This window comes from Misgurnus anguillicaudatus, chromosome 13 (genome assembly GCF_027580225.2).
Source record: "Misgurnus anguillicaudatus chromosome 13, ASM2758022v2, whole genome shotgun sequence".
Taxonomy (NCBI): Eukaryota; Metazoa; Chordata; class Actinopteri; order Cypriniformes; family Cobitidae; genus Misgurnus; species Misgurnus anguillicaudatus.
The window spans coordinates 23073561-23096071 of record NC_073349.2 but is presented as its reverse complement, the minus strand read 5'-3'; the positions used below and the strand labels follow the sequence as shown (position 1 = coordinate 23096071).

The 22511-nt window shown below is 37.8% G+C and overlaps 2 protein-coding genes across 5 annotated transcripts in view; one reads left to right on the top strand and one right to left on the bottom strand.

Moving 5' to 3' along the window:
• The first annotated feature begins 1033 nt into the window (after window positions 1-1033).
• slc2a12 (solute carrier family 2 member 12) overlaps window positions 1034-22511 on the top strand; it is a 46579-nt gene continuing 25101 nt past the window's right edge. Inside the window, exons 1-6 of one of the 4 annotated variants that reach the window (XM_055189444.2) lie at window positions 1034-1079; window positions 4144-4273; window positions 6091-7461; window positions 8265-8387; window positions 10729-10861; window positions 11229-11499. In XM_055189444.2, the coding sequence (XP_055045419.2) occupies window positions 4162-4273; window positions 6091-7461; window positions 8265-8387; window positions 10729-10861; window positions 11229-11322 (1833 nt within the window). In that variant the 5' untranslated portion in view covers window positions 1034-1079; window positions 4144-4161 and the 3' untranslated portion in view covers window positions 11323-11499. Of the gene's footprint in view, window positions 1080-3321; window positions 3482-4140; window positions 4274-6090; window positions 7462-8264; window positions 8388-10728; window positions 10862-11228; window positions 11500-22511 lie in introns of those variants that run through there. The other 3 variants (XR_008639855.2, XM_055189440.2, XM_055189443.2) reach the window with 3 other exon arrangements.
• tbpl1 (TBP-like 1) lies at window positions 12395-21699 on the bottom strand. Its single transcript, XM_055189446.2, has 7 exons — window positions 21468-21699; window positions 20076-20280; window positions 19434-19516; window positions 18331-18394; window positions 18150-18253; window positions 17714-17808; window positions 12395-13037 (listed from the first exon to the last, which is right to left on the bottom strand). Exons 2-7 carry the CDS (start codon window positions 20208-20210, stop codon window positions 12958-12960), a joined length of 561 nt encoding a protein of 186 aa, XP_055045421.1. The 5' UTR covers window positions 20211-20280; window positions 21468-21699; the 3' UTR covers window positions 12395-12957.

Sequence of the window (22511 nt, the reverse complement as noted above, 5' to 3'; positions counted from 1 at the left end):
CTTTAACTAGACGTCATTAAAAGTTTTATGCCATGGTTGCATATATTAACCATGACCCCTGGAAGCACTTTTCCGAGATTAGATGTACTGGTCTTAGCAAGTTCCTCAGAAACGCTGTACCTAAGGCTTTTAGCTTGGTCACACATCAAAGAGATGACTGGTAATTTGTTAAAGGTAAACCAGAGGTTACATTAAGAAGGAAAGCACAAAAAACACAACATAGAATATTAAATTATTACTTGTAATTGTACTCGAGACAGGCCAACATGCCAGTCAAGTATTGAACAAAGTTTTATTTTTCATATATAAAGTGGTATATAAACAGCTGCTGTTACAAAAACATGGGGCCATAGTTGTACCATTTTTTTTACGGAGTCCCTAGGTGAACACTACTTGAGTGTTGCGTTCCAGACAACTCGGATTTAGGATATTTCCCACCTCAACCCAGAAATAATATTTGGAACGGTGCTCTTTTAATGTTAAAGGTGCAGTGTGTAAATTTTAGCGACATCTAGTGGAGAGGTTGCGAATTGCACACAATGGCTTAGTCCACTGCTCACTCCTCACTTTTGAAACACATAGAGAAGCTACGGTAGCCGCCACTGGACAAACATGTCATCGTCGGAGACAACTTAGTAAAATAAATTGTCCTTTAAGGGCTTCTACAGAAAAATGGTGGCACAAAATGGCGACTTCCATGTAAGGGGACCCTCAGTGCATGTAGATAAAAAGGTCTCTTTCTAAGGTAATAAACACATAACAGTTCATTATGAAAGGTCTTTATACACCCCTGATAATATAGTTTTGAATATTATTATGCATTTTTGTCAAGAGATCCTTCTAAAAATTACACACTGCACCTTTAATAACTATAGTAAATGTTTTGATGTTATTAAATAATTAGTAACACATTAATGTTTAAATGTTACTAAATTATTTTAATGTAACTTAACCAGACCTTATTTCCGGTGGGAAATATCTTAAATCCGAGTTGTTCCAACGGCTCGTTGAAATGCTTGATTCTGATTGGCCAGTTCTGACACACACAATAACCCAGATGATGCAAATCGTTTTGACAGGTACAGTTTAACATTACATAAAGTTAAATATAAATATGTATTTTAATAACATATATTATATTATATTTACAAATTATTAAACCAAATAAGTTAGCATTTGAACGTCTTATCTTAAAACCAAAAGTAACGGTTTTCCTCGCGGAAGGTCTGCGTTAAAAATGAACTAATAAAATATTTCAAATCAATATTTAATTTACCTTACCTCACTTATGAGGCAAACAGCCGTGTAATAAGCGGGACAGTGTACAGGCAGCCGGTTGTAATCGTGAAATAAGCCCCTTCGGTGTGATAAAAGACCCGCGTCAGATCCTGATGTGTCGGGGCTTATAACTTTAACATGATCCCTTACAAGTAACGTTACCACATAACAACCAATCATTATTATAATTAAACTGCCCCACGATATATTTTGGATTGGAGCCCTTACCAGAGGCTTTTTTGACCATCCCCAATGGAAACATTGTTTTACATAGCTTTTTACAGTAGCTTTGATCTCTTATATACTAGCTCCCCCAAATGGTTGGAGACGCAATGTGCTCTTTAAAAATATATATTTAAGGAGAATAAGGCAACATGCAGTAAAACAATTAACACGACATTTTCTTTGTATATTTTAGTGACATTATTTTTGCAATGTTAATAGAAAATCTATTATTTCGGTATTGTTATTATAATATTAAAACATAAAAAACAAGTCAGTCAATCTGTGCAACCAACACTGATGTCAACAACCAGAATACAGTATCACTTAAGGGTATTAATGGAATACATACAATATACAGTACTGTGCAAAAGTCTTAGGCCACCAACACCATCTTTGTTGCTTAGCAAAGTTTTAATGTCCATCCATATTTATTTTCACTCTTTTTTAAGATACAAACAGAAAATACCAAAAAATATGTACACAAAATTAAAAACAAAACAATTTTCAGAACTAAATGTCTTCAGGCATCAGTCAGTATTTAGTGTGACATCTTTTTGCACTAAACACATCTTGAGCTTTTTTGAGGAGACTGAAATCCTGAAGGCATTCGATTAGAATTAGAAATTAGGATTTAATTTCATTTAGGTTTAAGAGATATTGCAGCTGCCTGTTATTGCTCAAGTGAAAGGGGAGTTTAACCCTAAATACTTGACACTTATACTTTTATACTGTTTTTAATACTACATACACATTTCCTGTATTTTCTGGTGTATTCTAACAAAAAGACTGAGAAATAATTATATATGATCACTATACAATTGCAAAAACAACAAATCGAATGGTAGCATGGTGGCCTAAGACTTTTGCACAGTACTGTATATGAAGAAAATGTAGAGTATCATTTTAAAACGCAGTAATCTATGTATTAATTGTATTTATAAGTCATCCCTTCATATGTTTTTCCCTGAACTAAATCTATTGAAGAACACAAGGCAGATTGATTTAAAAGACGTGTTTTGTTTAATTTGTTACTCTGTGTAATTGCATGTTTCTGACCAGTAGATGGCACTATATCATCAAGAGAAACAAAACTTTAGCCATAGTTTACATCAGAACATCCATGCAGAGTAAACTGTTAAATTAACAACATGACTAAGCAATTTGACTGTCTTATCCGTACACAACAACACAAGGACTAGTCATTCTGATGCCACTGACAAGTTCATTGACACAGCTATTTACTTTTGAGAGATGAACGAAGGATTTTGAGTAAGATACTGGCTTTTGCCGCTAATGTGATTTTCCTATTTGTACAAATTGTTTTGAGAAATGCTCTTACTGTTTTACAAATGTGGAGTATGATTTGAGAAAGGTACCAAAGCGACTGAGAAAAACTGTAAAATACTTAATTGTCTGCGCAGACTGATCGGCGTTTGACATCATAGCACTGCGAAAGAAGCGATACTTTGACGTCATTCCTTGACCGGTCTGCGCAGCACTGCGTTAAGTAGAATACACCTAAAGACTGACAACGAGTAAACTGTAGTGAATTATCGAGTGTTTGTGTATCAGCCATTTGTTCTTTAGTATACACATATCATTTTTCACGAACAAATGACAGAGAATTGCCGAGGTAAGTTACGTTGCAGCTAGGAAATCAGAATTTGCGAACATGCAACATGCATTATTTTTTATTTTGAGTTAGAAAAAAAGTGTTAAAAGCCCAAAGCAATGTCACACGAAACGCATGTCAAAGCGAGACATGCAAGTTAAGTTATAAAGACAACCTGTTTAAAAGTTGCTTGCTTGCTGCTCAGTGCTCACGGTCTGCCTCTTTCGGTGATGTGGGCGGAGTTTAAGTCACTGTGCTGTCCAAAACAAGAAGCGTGTATCGACCCAAGGACGGATTACTTACTGCCACCCGGTGTAGACAGTCGATCGGCTGAGATGATATCATAGCGTTAAAGACATTAAAGAGGTAACATCTGCACTGTTGCGCTTTAAACGCGCCGTTTGAAGGATCTTTACAGCTTTCATTTCTTTGGTTGTACAGCACTAAAAATTCAAGATGGTCTGTGGCTTTGCATTCCTGATGGGACACACTGTAATACCTAATATGTTTTTCAGTAGCAGAAAGTCTTTAGTAATATTGTGCCACTGTCATTTGTAGGTTAGTATGGGTTTAAATTAACTAAAGAGCTTGACTTGGCATATAATTTAGTGCAGACTTTAGTGCAACATCTGTTGTAAACTTTAAACTGCAGTAAAAGTCCTATAGATAGTGTTTTTGAAACTTACCATAGTAAATATTAACATTTACTACATTGTTTACCACATAATACAGCATACTGAAGAATGCATCAACAAACTGTAGCAGTTACTATAACATTACTATAGCAAATACTAAAGTGTACTATGGTATTTTTATTGGGGGGGTGTATGTTTTGACAAGTGTTTCTACAGACCTCATGGATAAACATTTAACACATATTGGTACAGGTGTCTTACATTCTAACCTAGCAGATTTTAACTAATATCATCTTTGGTATGAAACTGCATAATGTCACAGAACAGGTTTATTGACTGAATAGACCTGTTAAAGTGTTTCTGGGTGTAACATCTCACTGCCCTTTACAGCAGTTGCACCACAAGAAGGACATGGACCCTTCTGAAGAGTCCATAAGAATGACCTCTGATCCCCAGAGCAAAGCAGCTGTGCAGGGTCCTAACCCAAACATACATTTAGAGAAAACCCCATCTGCACAGTCAGGTAAGAAAACTGATATTACTTTGGTTATTGACTATAATGTATAGAGTATAAGATACTGTATAATGTAATATTTACTATATTGTATGATTAACGTCCAAAGGGTTGGCGGCCGGTAACTTATCTTTCGAGGGGCGCGAAATTCAAAATATGTGTTTGGAGAGTCGTGTGTGGCTCGTCATGTCAAAATATGTGTTCGGTGCGTCATGTGAACCTATGTGCATCATGCTTCGTGTCAAAATATGTGGATAAAAGAAACGCTCACATTCACAAAATACTCGCAAGACACTAACTTAACACTAAACTCTGATTACACATGAGATTTAGCGAGTATCTGGCAAACGTGAGCGTTTCTTTTTTCATAAACCCCTTTGAAGCGTCTGCAGCAGACACGCATTTTGACATGACGCTTGATGCACATATGACAGGCTATATACATGTTTTGACGAGCTTGGCATCGTGCCCCCTCGAAAAAGAAGTCACTGGCCGCCACTGGTCCCAAGTGTTAAATTATTTCCTCATAAGAGGGCCCACAATAGTTCCACATACTATTATACACTCACCTAAAGGATTATTAGGAACACCTGTTCAATTTCTCATTAATGCAATTATCTAATCAGTCAATCACATAGCAGTTGCTTCAATGCATTTAGGGGTGTGGTCCTGAACTCCAAACAGAATGTCAGAATGGGAAAGAAAGGTGATTTAAGCAATTTTGAGCATGGCATGGTGGAGTATTTCACAGTCTGCTCAGTTACTGCGATTTTCACGCACAACCATTTCTAGGGTTTACAAAGAATTGTGTGAAAAGGGACAACCATCCAGTATGTGGCAGTCCTGTCCTGTGGGAGAAAATGTCTTGTTGATGCTAGAGGTCAGAGAAGAATGGGCCGACTGATTCAAGCTGATAGAAGAGCAACTTTGACCGAGGTATGCACCAAAGCATTTGTGAAGCCACAACACGCACAACTTTGAGGGGGATGGGCTACAACAGCAGAAGACCCCACCAAGTACCACTCATCTCCGCTACAAATAGGAAAAAGAGGCTACAATTTGCACAAGCTCACCAAAATTATACAGTTAAAGACTGGAAAAATGTTGACTGGTCTGATGAGTCTCGATTTCTGTTGAGACATTCAGATGGTAGAGTCAGAATTTGGCGTAAACAGAATGAGAAAATGGATCCATCATGCCTTGTTACTACTGTGCAGGCTGGTGGTGGTGGTGATGTAATAGTGTGGGGGATGTTTTCTTGGCACACTTTAGGCCCCTTAGTGCCAATTGGGCATCATTTAAATGCCTCTGCCTACCTGAGCATTGTTTCTGACCATGTACCCATCCTCTGATGGCTACTTCCAGCAGGATAATCCACCATGTCACAAAGCTTGAATCATTTAAAATTGGCTTCTTGAACATAACAATGAGTTTATTGTACTAAAATGGCCCCCACAGTCACCAGGGAGCTTTATGCCCTGGATGTGCATCCCACAAATCTCCATCAACTGCAAGATGCTATCCTATCATTATGGGCCAACATTTCTAAAGAATGCTTTCAGCATCTTGTTAAATCAATGCCACGTAGAATTAAGGCAGTTCTGAAGGCGAAAGGGGGCTAAACACAGTATTAGTATGTTGTTCCTAATAATCCTTTAGGTGAGTGTACATTTCCAATATAAGGAAAAAAAATGATTTAATCTGAGTAAATACTGGTACTACTGGTTATTATGAATATACAATGAGGTTCAAACTATGTTATCATTAAATCAAAAGGGAAATATAACACACTAAAAATTCACAAAATTTCCTCTCTCCTTCTCTAGGCAATGGTGGGGCGCTGGTGTTGTGTTCTGTATCCGTGGCCTGCCTGAGCGGGTTGATGATGGGATACGAGATGAGTCTGATATCGGGAACTTTGCTTCAACTCAGGGAAGTTTTGAGTCTCTCCTGCCCCCAGCAGGAGCAGATCGTCGGTTCTCTGCTGCTCGGTGCCTTCCTTCTGTCTCTGGGTGGCGGCATCATCCTGGACCGCTACGGACGTCGCTTCTCCATCATCTTCACGGCGCTGCTGTGTGTGTTTGGCACCTTTTTGAGTGTGTGTGTGGTATCTTTCTGGGCATTAGTGACTGGGCGAATGTTGGTAGGCATGGCAGTGGCGCTGTCAGGCACCGCTTCATGCCTGTACGCGGCAGAAGTAGCGCCCGCCACCTGGCGTGGAAGGTGCGTGTGTGTGTATGAGCTGATGGTTGTTTTAGGGATGCTGTTGGGCTTTGGAATGAGCTGGGCATTCGCGGGGGTTCCAGACGGATGGAGATTTACCTTCAGTGGCGTTCTTCTCCCCGCTCTGCTCCAAGCCGCAGTCATGCCTCTGTTGCCGAGGAGTCCGCGGTTTCTGCTCGCTCAACGGCGTGAAAAAGACGCTCACGCAACTCTTCTCCGTCTTCGGGCAGGCATCAAAGGAACGGACGCGGTGGATGAGGAGCTTCGGGCCATTCGTGTGGCCCTGGGGGAAGAACGGTTGCACGGCTTTCTGGACCTCTTCCGTTCCCGTGACAACATGTCACACAGACTCCTCATCGGTGCTGCTCTGGTGTTCTTGCAGCAGGCTACCGGACAACCCAACATTTTGGCGTACGCGTCGACTGTTCTCAGCAGTGTGGGTTTCCATGGTAACGAGGCAGCGACTCTCGCTTCCACAGGGTTTGGTGTTGTTAAGGTGGGAGGGACCATTCCTGCTGTGTTCCTGGTGGATAAAGTGGGACCCAAAGCCCTCTTGTGCGTCGGAGCCGTTATCATGACGTTGTCGACGGCAACGCTAGGGGCCGTAACCATGCAAAGCCAAACTCAGGTTTCTAGCTTATGCAAAGGCCCTGCTAATAATGCAAATCTGACTGTTTTAAGAATGGGAGACCAGACTGATATACTGCATGGTTCATACTATCAAACCAATCATAAAACCAATTCTGTGTTCAATAGAGTTAATGCCACTACGAATAATTGGATTTTAAACCACACTTATGATCATAGGACAGCATTTCTTAAGACTGCAGAAGCAGGTGAGAGTTTGGAAGAGGACAGATCGAAAATTCCTCTTCAGTCCGTTTCTATAAATGAGGTATCGCCTTCTCTCAAATGGATCTCTCTGGTCAGCCTGCTGGTTTATGTAGCTGGATTCTCCATCAGCTTGGGACCAAGTAAGATTAACATAACATGACACTTTCACAATGAGTATAAAACAGAACATTATTATAATAGTGTGTTTAGAGAAATTAATTTGAGAAAATGTTTAAAATCCTAGATAGTAGAATAGTTGTTAGGAATGTTTTCCCAGGATAGATAGATAGATAGATAGATAGATAGATAGATAGATAGATAGATAGATAGATAGATAGATAGATAGATAGATAGATAGATAGATAGATAGATAGATAGATAGATAGATAGATAGATAGAAAGATGCACATTCTGCAATAGTTCATATTGGCTTGTATTAGATAGATAGATAGATAGAAAGATGCACATTCTGCAATAGTTCATATTGGCTTGTATAGGAGTTTCTGCTGTAGTTTACATACTCTCTGTTTGGTAATATAAACAGAGAGTATTTGACAAAATCGGTTTGTTAATACACAGCGTGTGTGTGATAAGCAAATAAAAAGTGATATAACCCTTTGACATCATTCAAAGATATTGACATAACAAGTCTTCTCTATGTGTTCTTAAGGGATTTAAAGTGGGCAGCACTAAACAGCACACCCGTTTAGCCTGTTGAACCAGATTAAACAAACTGACCTTTCAGGCCATAAGCACATAGCATGTAATATGTATAATGAAATGCAAATATATTTCGAAATTTGCTAGTTTGTGTAGTTTAAATCAATCGAAAAGTGTCAGCTTAACAAAAAGCCTTTTCGTGGCATAACGTGTCAATCAAGAGTTAAATAAAAATTAAAAGTGCTGTTAAGTCTCTTTAACAATATCTGTTTTTTTTCTCCAGTGGTACATGTGGTTTTAAGTGCGATCTTCCCAACTGGCATCCGTGGAAAGGCCGTGTCCGTCATCTCTGCCTTCAACTGGGCCACCAATTTGCTCATATCAATGACCTTCCTGACCCTGACAGGTAACACACACAAAGACAAATCGGAGATCTGTATTGATTTACGTTAGATTTACATCTATTAAAGGCAGGGTGCATGATCTCTGAAAGCCAATGTTGATCTTTGGCTTTGATGATTGGCCATGTCATCCAAAATGTTGATGTCTTTCTTTGTTCAGTCGAGAAGAAATTATGTTTTTTGAGGAAAACATCGCAGGATTCCTCTAATTCCAATGGACTCCAATAGAGCCCAACATTCAATACCCAACTCAACACTTAACAGTTTTTTTCAACGGAGTTTCAAATGACTATAAACAATCCCAAACGAGGCATAAGGGTTTTATCTAGCAAAACGATTGTCATTTTTGACAATAAAAATGACAAATATACACTTTTAAAGCACAACTTCCCGTCTAGATCCGGTCGTGATGCGCTAGCGTGACCCCACGCAATACGTTATGACGTCAAGAGGTCACAGAGGACGAACGCGAAACTCCGCCCCAGTGTTTACAAGTGTGTTAAAAGAGGACCGTTCCTACGTTGTTGTATGTCAACTGATACTAATTAATGTCTTTGTGGCAGTTTATTGTTTGCAATGGTCCGCAAATGTGCGTTTTATATATGTAACACGTGACCTCCCTACGTCACTACGCATTTACGTTAGGTCGCGCTGGACCAGACCTAGACGAAAAGTTGTGGTTTAAAAGTACAACATATTTTTTATTTTTCTTGTCAAAAATGACAATCGTTTCGCTAGATAAGACCCTTATGCCTCGTTTGGGATTGTTTATAGTCCTTTGAAACTCCATTGAAAAAAACTGTTAAGTGTTGAGTTAAGTATTAAATGTTGGGCTCTATTAAAGTCCATTAAAAATAGAAAAATACTGCAATGTTTTCCTCAAAAAACATAATTTCTTCTCGACTGAACAAAGAAAGACATCAACATTTTGGATGACATAGTGGTGAGTAAATTATCTGGATTTTTCTTTTAAGAAAATGGACTAATCCTTTAACAAGCAGTTGGAATGGTGTACCTAATAAAGTGGCCGGTGAGTGTAGATTTTATCACTGAACTTGCTGAGACCAAGACATCAGTATGAATATTCAGCTATCAAAGCACAAAAAGATGTCATAAGATTCCTATATGGAGTCTAACAGAGTAAAATAACAGAGGCTCTGCAGGAGCTACAATATAAGAGCAAGGTCAGATAATTCAGCTATAGATCATTAACAAACACTGTAAACAGGAAGTGTTTTCTTTCAAGTTACTAGACTTTTGATTAATTATTAATGTCAAATTTACCTTACAAATGTAGTTCCCACAGGTTACAAGATGTTCTCCAGGTTAATATAGTTTACATCACATAAATGGTTTATTATTAGCTTCAGCTTTTCCAAAGCAATGTATCAACAAATTTGGAAGCCATAGTTTTAAAATAAATTAAATAAATATCTAAAAGGAATACATAACCACATGTATTAATAGTTGTATTATTCTCAGAGTCTAAAAATACTGACCACTTATCCCAGATTTAGAAGTGTGTTTAGAGGCAAATTGCCAAAAATAGTTTTGGCACCTGTGGAGATGTTTCTGCAGAGATAAAAACACAAGTGTATAAAGTTCAATACAGTACAGTAAAAAAAGTAAAAGTTTTGTTTACATTTATGCATTTAGCCAATGCTTTTATCTAAACCAGTGTTTCCCAACCGTAATACCGTACCTCACAGCACATCTAATACAAGTCAATGGAGATGGCAAAAGCTACAATAAAACCTGTTGGAATGCGTATTTTGCAGCGATTCCTGTGTGAGCATACCAGTGAACACCCCCGACCACTAGGTGAGTTTCACGTCTTTGTAAACGAAAGTTCAATGCCTTCTAGGAAGGACCGTGCCAGCGCACCCACAAACCCACCGTAGAGGTGGGAGGCGAAACACAAACACCCGAAAACCCTCGTGGGCAGCCGCACATGTCGAAACCCCAGCCAAAACAGCTCCATTTCATCATAAACAATCTGAAAACAGGGCTTTAAGTGTAAAATACCGAACTTGCAAAAATCAAGATGTGTCTTATTTTTTTGACCATTTTTGTTGGGAATATACATCTGTCTTGTCATTCGAAGTTCTAGTTAATTTTATGTGAAAAAATTGAGTGAGTGGGGGGCCTTGAAGTGAAAAAGGTTGGGAACCACTGATCTTTAACCCGACTTACAGTGCATTCAAGGTGTACCTTTTTGAGTGTGTCTTGTTTTTGGGATTGAACCCAGAATCTTTTGCGCTGTGAACGCAATGCTCTACAGGACAGTTTTGTTTGTTAAAATATATGTTTATAACAGTGACTTACTGTAATGTTTCATCCTTGTAGAGCGGATCGGCCTGCCCAATGTGATCTTCTCCTATTCTGCCATGAGTTTCGTGTTGGTGGTGTTTGTGATTGCATTTGTGCCAGAGACGAAAGGACGATCGCTGGAACAGATCTCCAAAGAGCTTGCCATGAAGTGAGCACGCATATGCATTTTTTTTTCGACTTGCTAATGAACTACATACCAATCACCCAGAACTTTCACGCTGAGCTTTGCAAAAAACGTTACAAATACAACCTTACAGTTACCTTTTTAAAGATTAAATTAGACATTGTTTTAGCCACAAGGATTTGAGTCTTATTTACATCTCAAATGTTTTGCACTTAAGTGTTGTTTCTGCAACCTGTTCTACAAGCACACACCCCATGCGAAATAATGACTTGCGATTTAAAACGCATGGGCTTGTGACTTTACCGTCCGACACCTTTTGTACACTCACTGCATGCTTCAGTGTTTCTGTATTGTAGTGCATGACATGATGATAAGCTGCATTGTGTTGCAGGAATCCCATGAGCAGCACACTGCTGTGTCACAGAGGACGACCGGATCCTAGAAAGGATGAAAAAGCCCAAACATTTGACATTTCACCTAGTTGAAGAATAAAGCAGCAAGAGGAAATTACAAGCAAGAGACTGTATGTGATACAGTCTGACAACCTAATGGACAGCTTAACTAGATGTCATGACTCTACTGATCAAGGTATCTGAGAGATAAGATTGATTCGATTGCCTTAAAGTTAGTAATTTAGCTTAACAATAAACCTTTCCATGGCATGGATTAAGAGTTAATAAGTCAATTTGATTGATTTGTAACATTTTAAAACACTGACAACAGCTCACTTTTGTTGAAAATTATGCAACCATAATCATGCCACGGCAGGTCAAAGCCAAGATCCGCCAAATCAGTATTTGTGTGCCAAGCACAGTGCCATAGTCACACTTTAAGAGAGTTGTGTCTCTCTGGCACAACATGCCTTATGTAACCAGGTTATACAATTGTACAATGCATTGTGTAATCTTACAATACAAAAAGTTTGTTCAGAAATACATATCATGAAAATCAGACTTTTTCCATGTTTAAGTGCTATAATTGGGTCCCCAGTGCTTCTATTAACCTAGAAACGTGTAAAAGATCAACCCAGTAACTTAGTTTTAGTAAACCATTCTCTGCAAGCATGTGAAAAAATAGCTCGGTGAAATTTGTCTCCCCTTGTGATGTCAGAAGGGGATAATAGTGCCCCTTAATCTGCACTATCCAACCAAGGCACTGCTATTTAGGGCAGATATCAGCTCATTTGCATTTTAAAGGACACGTTATAATAAATTATCCATATGGTATTTTGAGCTCGAACTTCACATATGTACTCTGTGGACACCAAATATTTATTTGACATCTTAAAAAAAGTCTAGTGATATGTCCCCTTTAAAACAATTGTGCACATGTGGACAACATTGGAGCACACCAAGACAGTATACTTTTGTCATTCTCTTCCAACTTGGATAATGGGTGAAAATCCAAGGATTTAATATGGTGAAATGTGTTAAATGGAGGTGAGAGTATAACAGATTAGCCAAAATTAAAGGGATGTGTAGGGAATGTACCTGACGATGAGTAAAGCTGGTATATTATTTCGCTTTCACACACACACAAAATAAATGACAATATTAATTAATATATGGGTTATTTTATTTATTATAAAATACAAAAGTTTACACACATTACATACACATGTGGACTCCTTTTTGTCCAACAGCATACACCAGATATACATCATCAGCCGTTTAACTGTAAAATGTTAAATCCAGATATCCGGTATCATTAAACGAGCCATTAAGACGTCACTAAAATCAAATGAGCTAAAATTTTCAAGACGTTTCAGTGTAATGCGATCATTAACTGTGACGTTTGCCAGTCTTTACTTTGGTGTCCATGCATCGTAATACAGTTAGTTCAAGTGCATAAACTACACGATGTCTGCAACACAATGTCAATGCACTAATGGTCCTCTTGTGAGCTTTAAGAAGTCATCGTTATTGGGGTCCGGACACCAAGGTCAACGTTCAAAGGCATGACTCTGAAAACACACGACCTAGACCCGCTTGGACGTGAAATGGCAAAAGCTGCCTTGGAGACATACAGTACAACAGTTACAAGCCTTAAAACATTCAATGATAAGGTGCTTCAATTAAAACTGCTGCCTATGAGTGTGTTTGTTTGTTTGTGTGTGCGTCCTATGTCACTGTTTTCTGACACTCAAACAACAAAGGATAAATCTGCTCCACTGCAGATGCAACAGTCTGCACATTTGGTCCTACAGAGATAAAAAAACACAATAAGTCATGGCATTACTTCATTTATTTATTAACATTAAAGGCGGGGTGCATGATTTTTGAAAAACACTTTGGAAAAGGGATTATATATCAAATGAGAGAACAGACCCTCTGCTTTCAAACAAACAAAACAGGAAAAAAACATTTCATCCTATCTTCATTTGTTCTCTTTTTATAAACTCTTAAATATGGGTAGGTTTCTTCAAAAATAAAAAATTTTGAGCAAAAAGATGAGATAATTGCATTTTTGTAAAGGAATTTTGTTAGAGATCTGATTCAGAATGATTATTGAAACATACACAAAGTTTAAAATGAATTAAATTGGTTTTTGCTTCTGTTTTTTATAAATTGGGTAAGAGCGGAATTACAGATTACCGTAGTAACTCGTCAGGAAAGCGTCGTTGGCAGGGAAATGTTTTCTCTTAAAGCTGACATAACACAAGACGTTTTTGCCAATCTAATGTTAATCTTGCTTATATATAGAGGTGTATTTCATCATTCATATGTCCAAAGAGTCTTTCTTTTTGTCAGATTTATAAAAGAAAGAACAGCCTTTTTGGCGTAAAAGGTCGAACACTTGAATGCGTGCGGTGGGCGGAGCTGAAGAGTTACGAGTATGCGCAGCTTTGGATACTACTTTTGGATTTACAGCCGACATAGATGGAAATCAAACAAAATTTAAATAACCAGCCTTACATTATAAATATGATCCAGAATCGGATACTTAGTCAGTAATGGACGAACAGGAACAATAGCAGCAATGATTACAGCAGGACGTCTCTATCAGGTAATTAATCTTTGCTTGTTTATCCGCTATTTTAATAAAAAAGCAACATAATCCAGTTTTTAACTGCATTTGCCCATTTTAATGTTGTTAATGCAGTACAAAGTGCTGTTGTTGGTGTTGTTTACATTACATGCAAGTATGCGCGATTGCAAACAAAACACATGAGATTTTGATTTACTTACGCCTCTGGTTGTGACTCCTAAACGGGGTCTTTTAAAGTTTTGACCGCTCCAATAGTTGTAAAAAAGTGGAAAATCCGGCGTCAAACTGAACCTTGTTTGTAAAGCAATCCTCTCCAAAATACAGCCAGGGAACAAACAAACTCAGTCGCAATTGCATTGCTGTCCGGGAAAAACGAACTGCATTCACTGTTGACTTACGACAGGGAAAGCTAAATAAGGTTTTCTTCTCCTTACATTCAAAAACACACTTCTTTTGTCGAACTATCTTGCTAAAACAAAGTTGTCGTGTGCTGTGCAGTGATACCGGTGACTTCTACTCGACGGAGCAATGCTAATGCGTGTTCTCACTCTCACTTGACGTGCAGGGCCAGCATGCTTTTCTGGGGGTAAAGGCCCATAAAAGGAATATGGGGTCAATCAGTCGTAACGGATACCCCCATTTGAAAAAAAACTTTCCGAAACTTTGCTTATGTTAAGCATGAGGACTACAACTCTTAAACTGTGTTAATAAGTCAGAATGCATGAAATAGCATTAAACCTCCCCTTTAATTAACGAGATAACTCGTCAATGGCGGGGAAATAGTTAAAGCTAGGCACACACAAAGGCGGCCATCGGGTAGATTTTAAACATTGGGTCTCATTCACTAAGCATGCGTACGCACAAATTTGTGCGTGAGATGTGCGTATGGATGTTTTGGCGAACAAATCGTAATTCAACAAAAACTTTTGTATTAAAATGTCTTCTAAATGTATGCAAAAATTCAAGAAAACCTAAAACCACTCGTACGCAATAATCATGTATGCAATTATCAAATACTAGGCTATATAATATTATAATGTTTATAATAATGTTGATATATAAAATTTACATGATTATATTTTATATTATAATATTTTCTGTATTATACAAATCTTCACGCTTTCCTTCCTCCCTTTTTAAATCTCTATATGAAAGCGTCTGCTTAATGCCTAATGTAAACATCATGTAAATGTAATGAGTCCAAACATCAATCACTTGATCTCCTGTCTGTTATATTTTAGATACAGATGTCTCTGTCAAATTAATTAAATGTCATATTTGTTAACGCATCCAATACATTTTTTAATGTTACTCCAGTGGACACACAGCACTGGCTTCCTACAGCGACAGCAAAACCACCCAAATAAAAAATGCAAATCAACATAGTACTTTACTGATAATAAATATGATCATGGATTTTTTTTAGCTCTTTCGCTTCTATGACAAACTGCTCTAAAATTTTCTGTGGACAAACGCTGCGCTGCTGCGGATAACCCTTATATAGAGCTGGTTTAGGTGTGTTTTATGCAAATTACCAACCTTGTGCACTCGGCTGCTCATGTATAACGCTCCAAATTCACTAACGTAAGAACAAGCATAAGAACAAACTCATGTGCGTATGCACGTGTTGTGAATTACCGTTCTTTCCAGACTATAAACCGCACCGGAATATAAGCCGCATCATTCAAAATTGCGTCATTAAGACAAAATAACATATATATGATCAGAGGACTATACGTCGCGTTTATTTAGAACATTATTTCACAAAATCCAAGCCGAAGAACAGACATTTAATCGCTTTGGCTTCACTTTTCAGGACTTGTGCGGCACGCTTGGTAGGGACACACCAACAAACTAGCGCAGACTGTAAGGTCGGCTCACATTGCCCATGTGCTGGCTGCATCTGGGTCCAAAGTGGCCTCCTGACACATGCTGATTTGGCCCAAAAAAGGCAGCAATAACCGCGTTTCTGCAGATTTCAATGTTAAGTCAATGTGAAGACGGGTTGACGCGCGTCTGGAGGTCTCGCGGCGCGGATGAGGCGTTTGGCGCGGAACATGCGTTTCCACCCTATTCGCGCGTCTAGTTCGCACAAATTGAGTGCCTGCCGTGGTATGCGTGAATGGTGTTTTTTGTGCATTTTGTGTTTGATGCGAATTGCCGGCTGACGCCCGAGTTGAAAAATTAGAACTTTGGCGGAATTTTGTGCCGCGTTAACCAATCAGGAGCCTGCTTGCTGCTGTGGCAGCAGCCCCGCCCGAAGTCACTCATTCAACATGAAGGAACGCTTGATATTGTCCATGAGCAATCACCCAGAGCTATACGAAACAAGTTCTTATTTCTATAGAGACAGAAATAAAAAGGACCTCGCTTGGAAGAGTGTCAGTGAGGACATTGGGCAACTGGTAAGTTGTAATACATATTTCACGTTTGAGTCACGTGACGTTTATCGACCCGCGCCGTTTATTTTCCCCCTATAATAAGGTTACCAAATACAAACCGTTAACTCTCTCGATAAATGCACAATCAACATCAGTCATCTTGCAAACAGACAGACAACTGCATAGCACTTGCCCCTCCCACAAGAAGCGGAGTTTGCCTCTGACGTGCGTCAAATGCTTGCTTTTTTTTAAGCGCGAATGCATTCAAACCGTTTAAGTGGCAAACTAGGCGCGGTAGACGCGATTTTGACACCTGAAACGCGGTTGGTGTAAACGCAGCATTATGTAAATACATGTATTTGTTTTTAAAATAAGTTTGTTAATAGTTAGTTATTTAATGCTATAAAAACAGTGGTGTCACATCATGATTGACAGCTGTGATATGCGCATTCTGCGAGGGCGGGGCCTTGATTTCACGGCTTTACTTCCTGCTCACTGCTGTGCAGGACTGGTTCCCGAAAACGCTACTGCGCAGACTCAAGACCCAAGAAATCAGTGCCGTATCGGGAAACCGGCGGCTTTACCTTTCACCAATGAAAGAGAGTGAACGGGCATCGTCCATTTTTTTTTCAGTCTACGGTCCCTACCCAAAAAATGCAGTGAGTGTTATAATGGGTAAGCTACAATGGAATTACATTTGCTAATCTCCTTTATTGGTAACACAGCATGCCTTTAATATAATGCTGGTAAATAATCTAGGAGTAATTCTTTATGGTATGCAATAAATATAGAAATCAGCATGAGCTACATATTTTTTGCACAGGTCCACTTAAATCCGAAAACATGGGGCCTGAGTGGGTTCGGGTCTAAAAGTTTCACGTGTGCTTTGGACACTCGCCAGGTGTAATATTAGCAGCCTCGGGTCATTTTAAATGAATGTGTTTTTGCAGAACGGTCCCGAGAAGACCCAAACTATCTCATGTGTGTGCAACGAGTCCTTTTCTAAACCCCCCCTCTGTTTGCCATAAGAGCGCTTAAGACATTGTGTGCCCAGCGGTAGGTTAATTTTCGTTAAGCCAGACCTGTCAATAAATTTTGAATGCACAATGTAGCGGTTACCGTGGTGTCATTGTCAGATTACAAATGAAAATAAATGAAGCACCGGGCCAAATTGGTTGTGACCGGGGTTTCTTTCTGTCTGACTGGTGCGTGCAGGGCTGCAGACTGCACACTCCTCTGTGCCATTTACATTTGGGTCTTTCTTTAAAAAATATTATTTATGCACGTCAGATTCGGGTAAAAAGTGATGTGTGTCATTTCAGATCGGGTGCATTTCTTTGGAGACGAGAAGACCTTTAATATGTACATGTGGTGTGTTAGCTAATAACCTACAAGAAGAATTCATTAAATAATAAGGATAAGTCCATATGAAGTTTTATCTACAACCGTTCGCATGTTTTGCTGCATGCTTCTATATAATGATACAGATCAAGAGAGGTGTCCCTACCTGTAACAGTGATACTGCCTGTGGAAAACACCTGCACTGTACTCCTGAGCGTTTTGATTCTGTATGTAGCAGCTGGATGGATTTCAGGTTCATAACTAAAAATATCCACACACAAAAACATACTCGTAAGACCACCGGTGCTATCCAGCTATAGGACAACATGTTTTGCAATATGATGAACCAACATGTGGTAGATTGCTTAATGCAGCATACAATATCTCACCACTAGAGAGCACTGTTTCTTTGTTCTACTAGTGATGGATTTTACCCTTACATGGAGTGTAATGAATAAGTACATTTACATTAGTGATCAGATTATTAAACTATAATATGTATTCAGTCTGGGGTGGCTTAAATTGAAATGGATCTTGCATTGAATACGCATTAACCACATGAAAAATCAATTATGTATCTAGGAAAAAATATTGAGCATTACCTGGCAATGGGCCTGTTATTCTTGGTGAACTCAATAAGACGTATCTGAAAAGGCAGGGAGCACACGGCCAGCACATTTACTACCTTAAACTCCGAGAACCTCACCTGCAGAAGAGAAAATGATATTTAAACATCATCCAGGATTTTTATTAAATCATTTAGCATAAAATCCATTCAGTCACCTTGAATCCAATCTTCTGCAGACAGCGGGCCAACCGTCGAGCACCCAGTTTGGCCTCCTCCTCACTAAACGAAACAAAAATACGTTCAATTTACCCAATGCCTGGACATCCAGCACAAACACCACTTGACAAAGCACTTTGTATAATCACAAAACATTTATGGGTGATTCTCACGAAACCATTGATACACCATGGCACTAATGATTTTAGCTTTAAACTGTGTTATATAGTAACATTAAAAAGCATCAGAATTAACACAATACTGTGTTCTACCTTGCACAATGTGTGATTTCAACATAAGAATTTATAATTGTAAATTTTATCTCATTTTCTGCTGAAATTCTCATTACCGCAATGTGTCCGGCTGTGTTTGAACATGCGTTATGTTGTAATTTAATAAAATTAACACAAAAATATTAAGAAAAAAATAAATGGATGTTTTGCTAGACTACTTTAGATGACAGAAAAAATATTTATTGAATATTCATGTATAATAATAATGAAGAAAAATTAGGAAAATGATGTGTCCATGCCTGATGTTCTCATCCTCCGCAACACTTTTTGAGAACAGTTTAAGCACACATACATAATTTTAATAAAGTTTGATTTTGAGTGACCAAGGCACATGGGCCAGTTACTTCAAGATGGCTACCAAGTAAGATCATTTTTTTACAGTTAATTTGAAATATTGTCTTGTCAGAATGCTTACACGACATTTTGATTATCATTACCGCAACAGATGCTTATTAAATGTTAATTTAATTAATAGAAGCATAATACTTTGATTTTAAATGCATGTGCAGAATCTCCAAATTATGTTCTTTCAGGTTTGTCATGTCATTTTGAAAATATGTCAGTGTTGATGTTTTCTGACTGTTGAGGTAATGAGATTTTTTAGGACTAATTTTTTTAATTATGTTACAAAAAGTGTTAAATGATAAGTAAAAGTTTTTAAATTAATGTTCCCATTTACTCCAGACTTTGTTTTTTAATGTCTGGTGGGGAAAAAAGTAAATTTAAGCAATTTTTACATTTTCATGCTTGACATTTTTAAAACCAAGTTTTCGTGAGAATCACCCTTATAGGGATTATGTGAGTGAGACCTTGTTGCTCCAGTGCAAATTATTTTCCCTGATGACCAGATAGAGGCAGTGATACGTGGTTTCCGCAGCTTCATCAAGACTTTCTGTAAAAAAAAGAAAAGCATCCACAGAAACATTAGCAACAATGAGTGTTAGGCAATGGGTGGACACAACACCGATGCTGACAGCAATCTCTGCACTCATGTTGACTGAAAATACACTATATACAAGCTGAAGTGCATTCAATTCAAACAATGCATTTTACTGCAGATTAGTGCTGCCTCGTTTGCAAAAAGTTTTTGTTTACATAATATATGTATGTGTACTGTGTATAATAATTATGTATATATAAAAACACACAGATACATGTATCATTTTAAGAAAAAAATATATATAATAAATATTTATATTTATATATATAATATAAATTATTTAGTATATACACATGCAAATGTTTCTTAATTATATACATGTGTGTGTATTTATACATAATTTTTATACAAAGTACACCCACATATATTATGTAAACAAAAACTTTTGTTCTGCAAATGGTTAGTCGCGACTAATCGTGAGGCAGCACTACTGCAGACTATAAAATGGTTAGTTCTAGTCCTTGATTCTGATTGGTCAGTAATCTTTAAAGCTTTGAATTTCCAGACTTACACCCATTTCAGGTTTGTAGATGACATTAGTGCCCTCCAGACCGATGGTGCGCAGGTTTAGATGACATCTGGTTCTGAAGACAGATACAACGTTGGTAATGATGATATCAAGAGCCACATCATTACTGGGTTCCATGGGGACACTCTGGATGTTTTTTAAGCTTGACAATCCTTTTACAGATGCATGTCACAACCTAAAGCAAAACCTGCAAAAAACAGATAACAGGGTGATCTTGCCGTTCTTGTAGCTCAGTTGTCAGCAACAGAAAGGTTGTTGGTTTGATTGCTAAGAAACACACCTACTGATAAAAAAATAAGTGCGTTGTAAATCGTTTTGGATAAATGGACAAATGTGTAAATGTATAAATGTTCCATTAGAGGTTGAACCATTTGCGTTACACCACCCCGGACATCTAACATTGTAATAAAATAACATAATGGGAAAGTTGACAAATAGATAAATAATTGATCTTGATAAATAATTGATATTGTGAGTGTAATGGTAACACATCTGACATGGTAACCAAAAGGTTATGCTAAAAAACAGCAAGAGGTAACTTATTAACTACGGTCATTGTACCCATAACAAAAGCCCGTTCCTCAGGACTGGCCCTGTAAAAATGTACTCCTGTTTTTTTTGTATTAAATTGCTACTATGCAAAGTGAGTCGTGTTGAAATGCCTACAACTGCTTTGAATCAAAAACAAGAAACTTGCATTAAAGGGATAGTTTACCAAAAATGAAATGAAAATCCTGTCATTATTTGCTCACCCTAATGTTGTTGCAAACCTGTATACATGTCTTTGTTCTGATGAACACACAGGAAGATATTTGTAATAGAGCAAGAAACAGAAGCACCATTGACTTCCACAGTAGGCAAAATTCTACTATAGTCAATGGTGCTCAAAAAATATTTGGTTATAAACATTGCTTAAAATATGTGTTCAGCCGAACAAGGAAATTCATACAGGTTTGTGGCAACCTGAAAGGTAGCATGAGTAAATGATGACATAATTTTAATTTCTGGATGAACTATCCCTTTAAGTAACGTCTCTCAGGCAAGCAAGCAGGTAAGGTTACCTTACCGGTAATTGCATTTCTGTAACAACCCCTAACAATGAAGCTTTAGGTAAAATGATAAATTGTTTGCTATTGACACGTTTATATAGAAAACGTAAGGAATAACACAACGCAAGTAATTAATCAAATAAACAATAACATAATGTGCACTTGCTAGCAGTTTCACCTCAAAACAACAGATTCTTATAAATAAAATGTTATGGGTCGACATCGTTGCAAAAAAGTCCATACATTGGTTTTAAGTTGAGACAGGGCTGTGGCTGTTACAGGAATCATTAGCAATCACAAGCAAGCTAATACAACTTTTACTTACTTGACTGATGATATGTTGCGTTCAACGTTACGGTCGAGAAAGAGTTGCGTTAAAACTGCCGTTGTGTCGTTTTAAAAACGAACGTATATTGTTTTCAAAATGGTTTTGAATCAAATTAAGGGTAGGAAGAGCATCACAAGTAAACAAAAGCGTCAGCAGCACACAAACAACACACAACCGGCGATTGTTGTCAAGGATCTCTCAGTTCCTGCGCGCGAGACGGGAAAATAATCCGTTCAAAGAACACAGCGCCCTCAACAGGACGGGATGAATAGAGAAAGAATACACATTAAACTCCCTCATGAAAAATACTATATGCTTTACAATAGTAAACGATATTGTGATATACTGTAGTAAATTATATGTCAAATACACTATAGTATCCAAGAAACACTATTACTATACTACAGAGAGATATGTTGATTTTTTGTTATTTTAAAAATAAGCTAAAACAAGAAAAACATCGTTGTAGACCAAGGCGTCACGAGTCTGAATGTTTTAGAGGGACAATCCTTATACCCTTACTCGTTTCATTTTTGTAAATCTTTCCTCTGTTCACTTTACTGACCTTACACACCCAATTACACCCTTAATTTAACTTTTGAACCCAATGACATGTACAGTAGGCCAGTTTCTATGTAAATTGTGGTCCTTTTTTTGTGAGAGATGTGTGTCTTGAGTCAACACAACACAGTATTTTGAAATAACCACCCCTCTAAACAATAAAAATTTGTTAATGTCTAGACCGACTACAGCCACACAAAGTACACCTATTATATATTAAATGAATATATAATACATTGAAAACTATATGAATACACTATTTTAATATATTATTTTATTATATAAAATGTTAATATTATACATTAATATAAATATTAAAAATATTTAAAACATTGCAAAAATATTTTTAATTTGTTTTCTAGCAGAGCGCCACGCTCTCGCAATGGATTGTGGGATTGAGTGCAGCGCAAGCAAACTACAGCTCTTTTGCTAGCATTGTACACTAGAGGGTGCACACATATTTTTTTTTAATTTCAAGAA

Coding starts and splice junctions, on each gene's coding strand:
- tbpl1 (XM_055189446.2), bottom strand. CDS start 20,210: ATGGAACCCAGTAATGATGTGGCTCTTGATATCATCATTACCAACGTT. Junction 19,517..20,075: donor TCTACAAACCTGAAATGGGT/GTAAGTCTGGAA, acceptor TTTTTTTTACAG/AAAGTCTTGATGAAGCTGCG. Junction 18,254..18,330: donor TGCAGAAGATTGGATTCAAG/GTGACTGAATGG, acceptor TCTCTTCTGCAG/GTGAGGTTCTCGGAGTTTAA.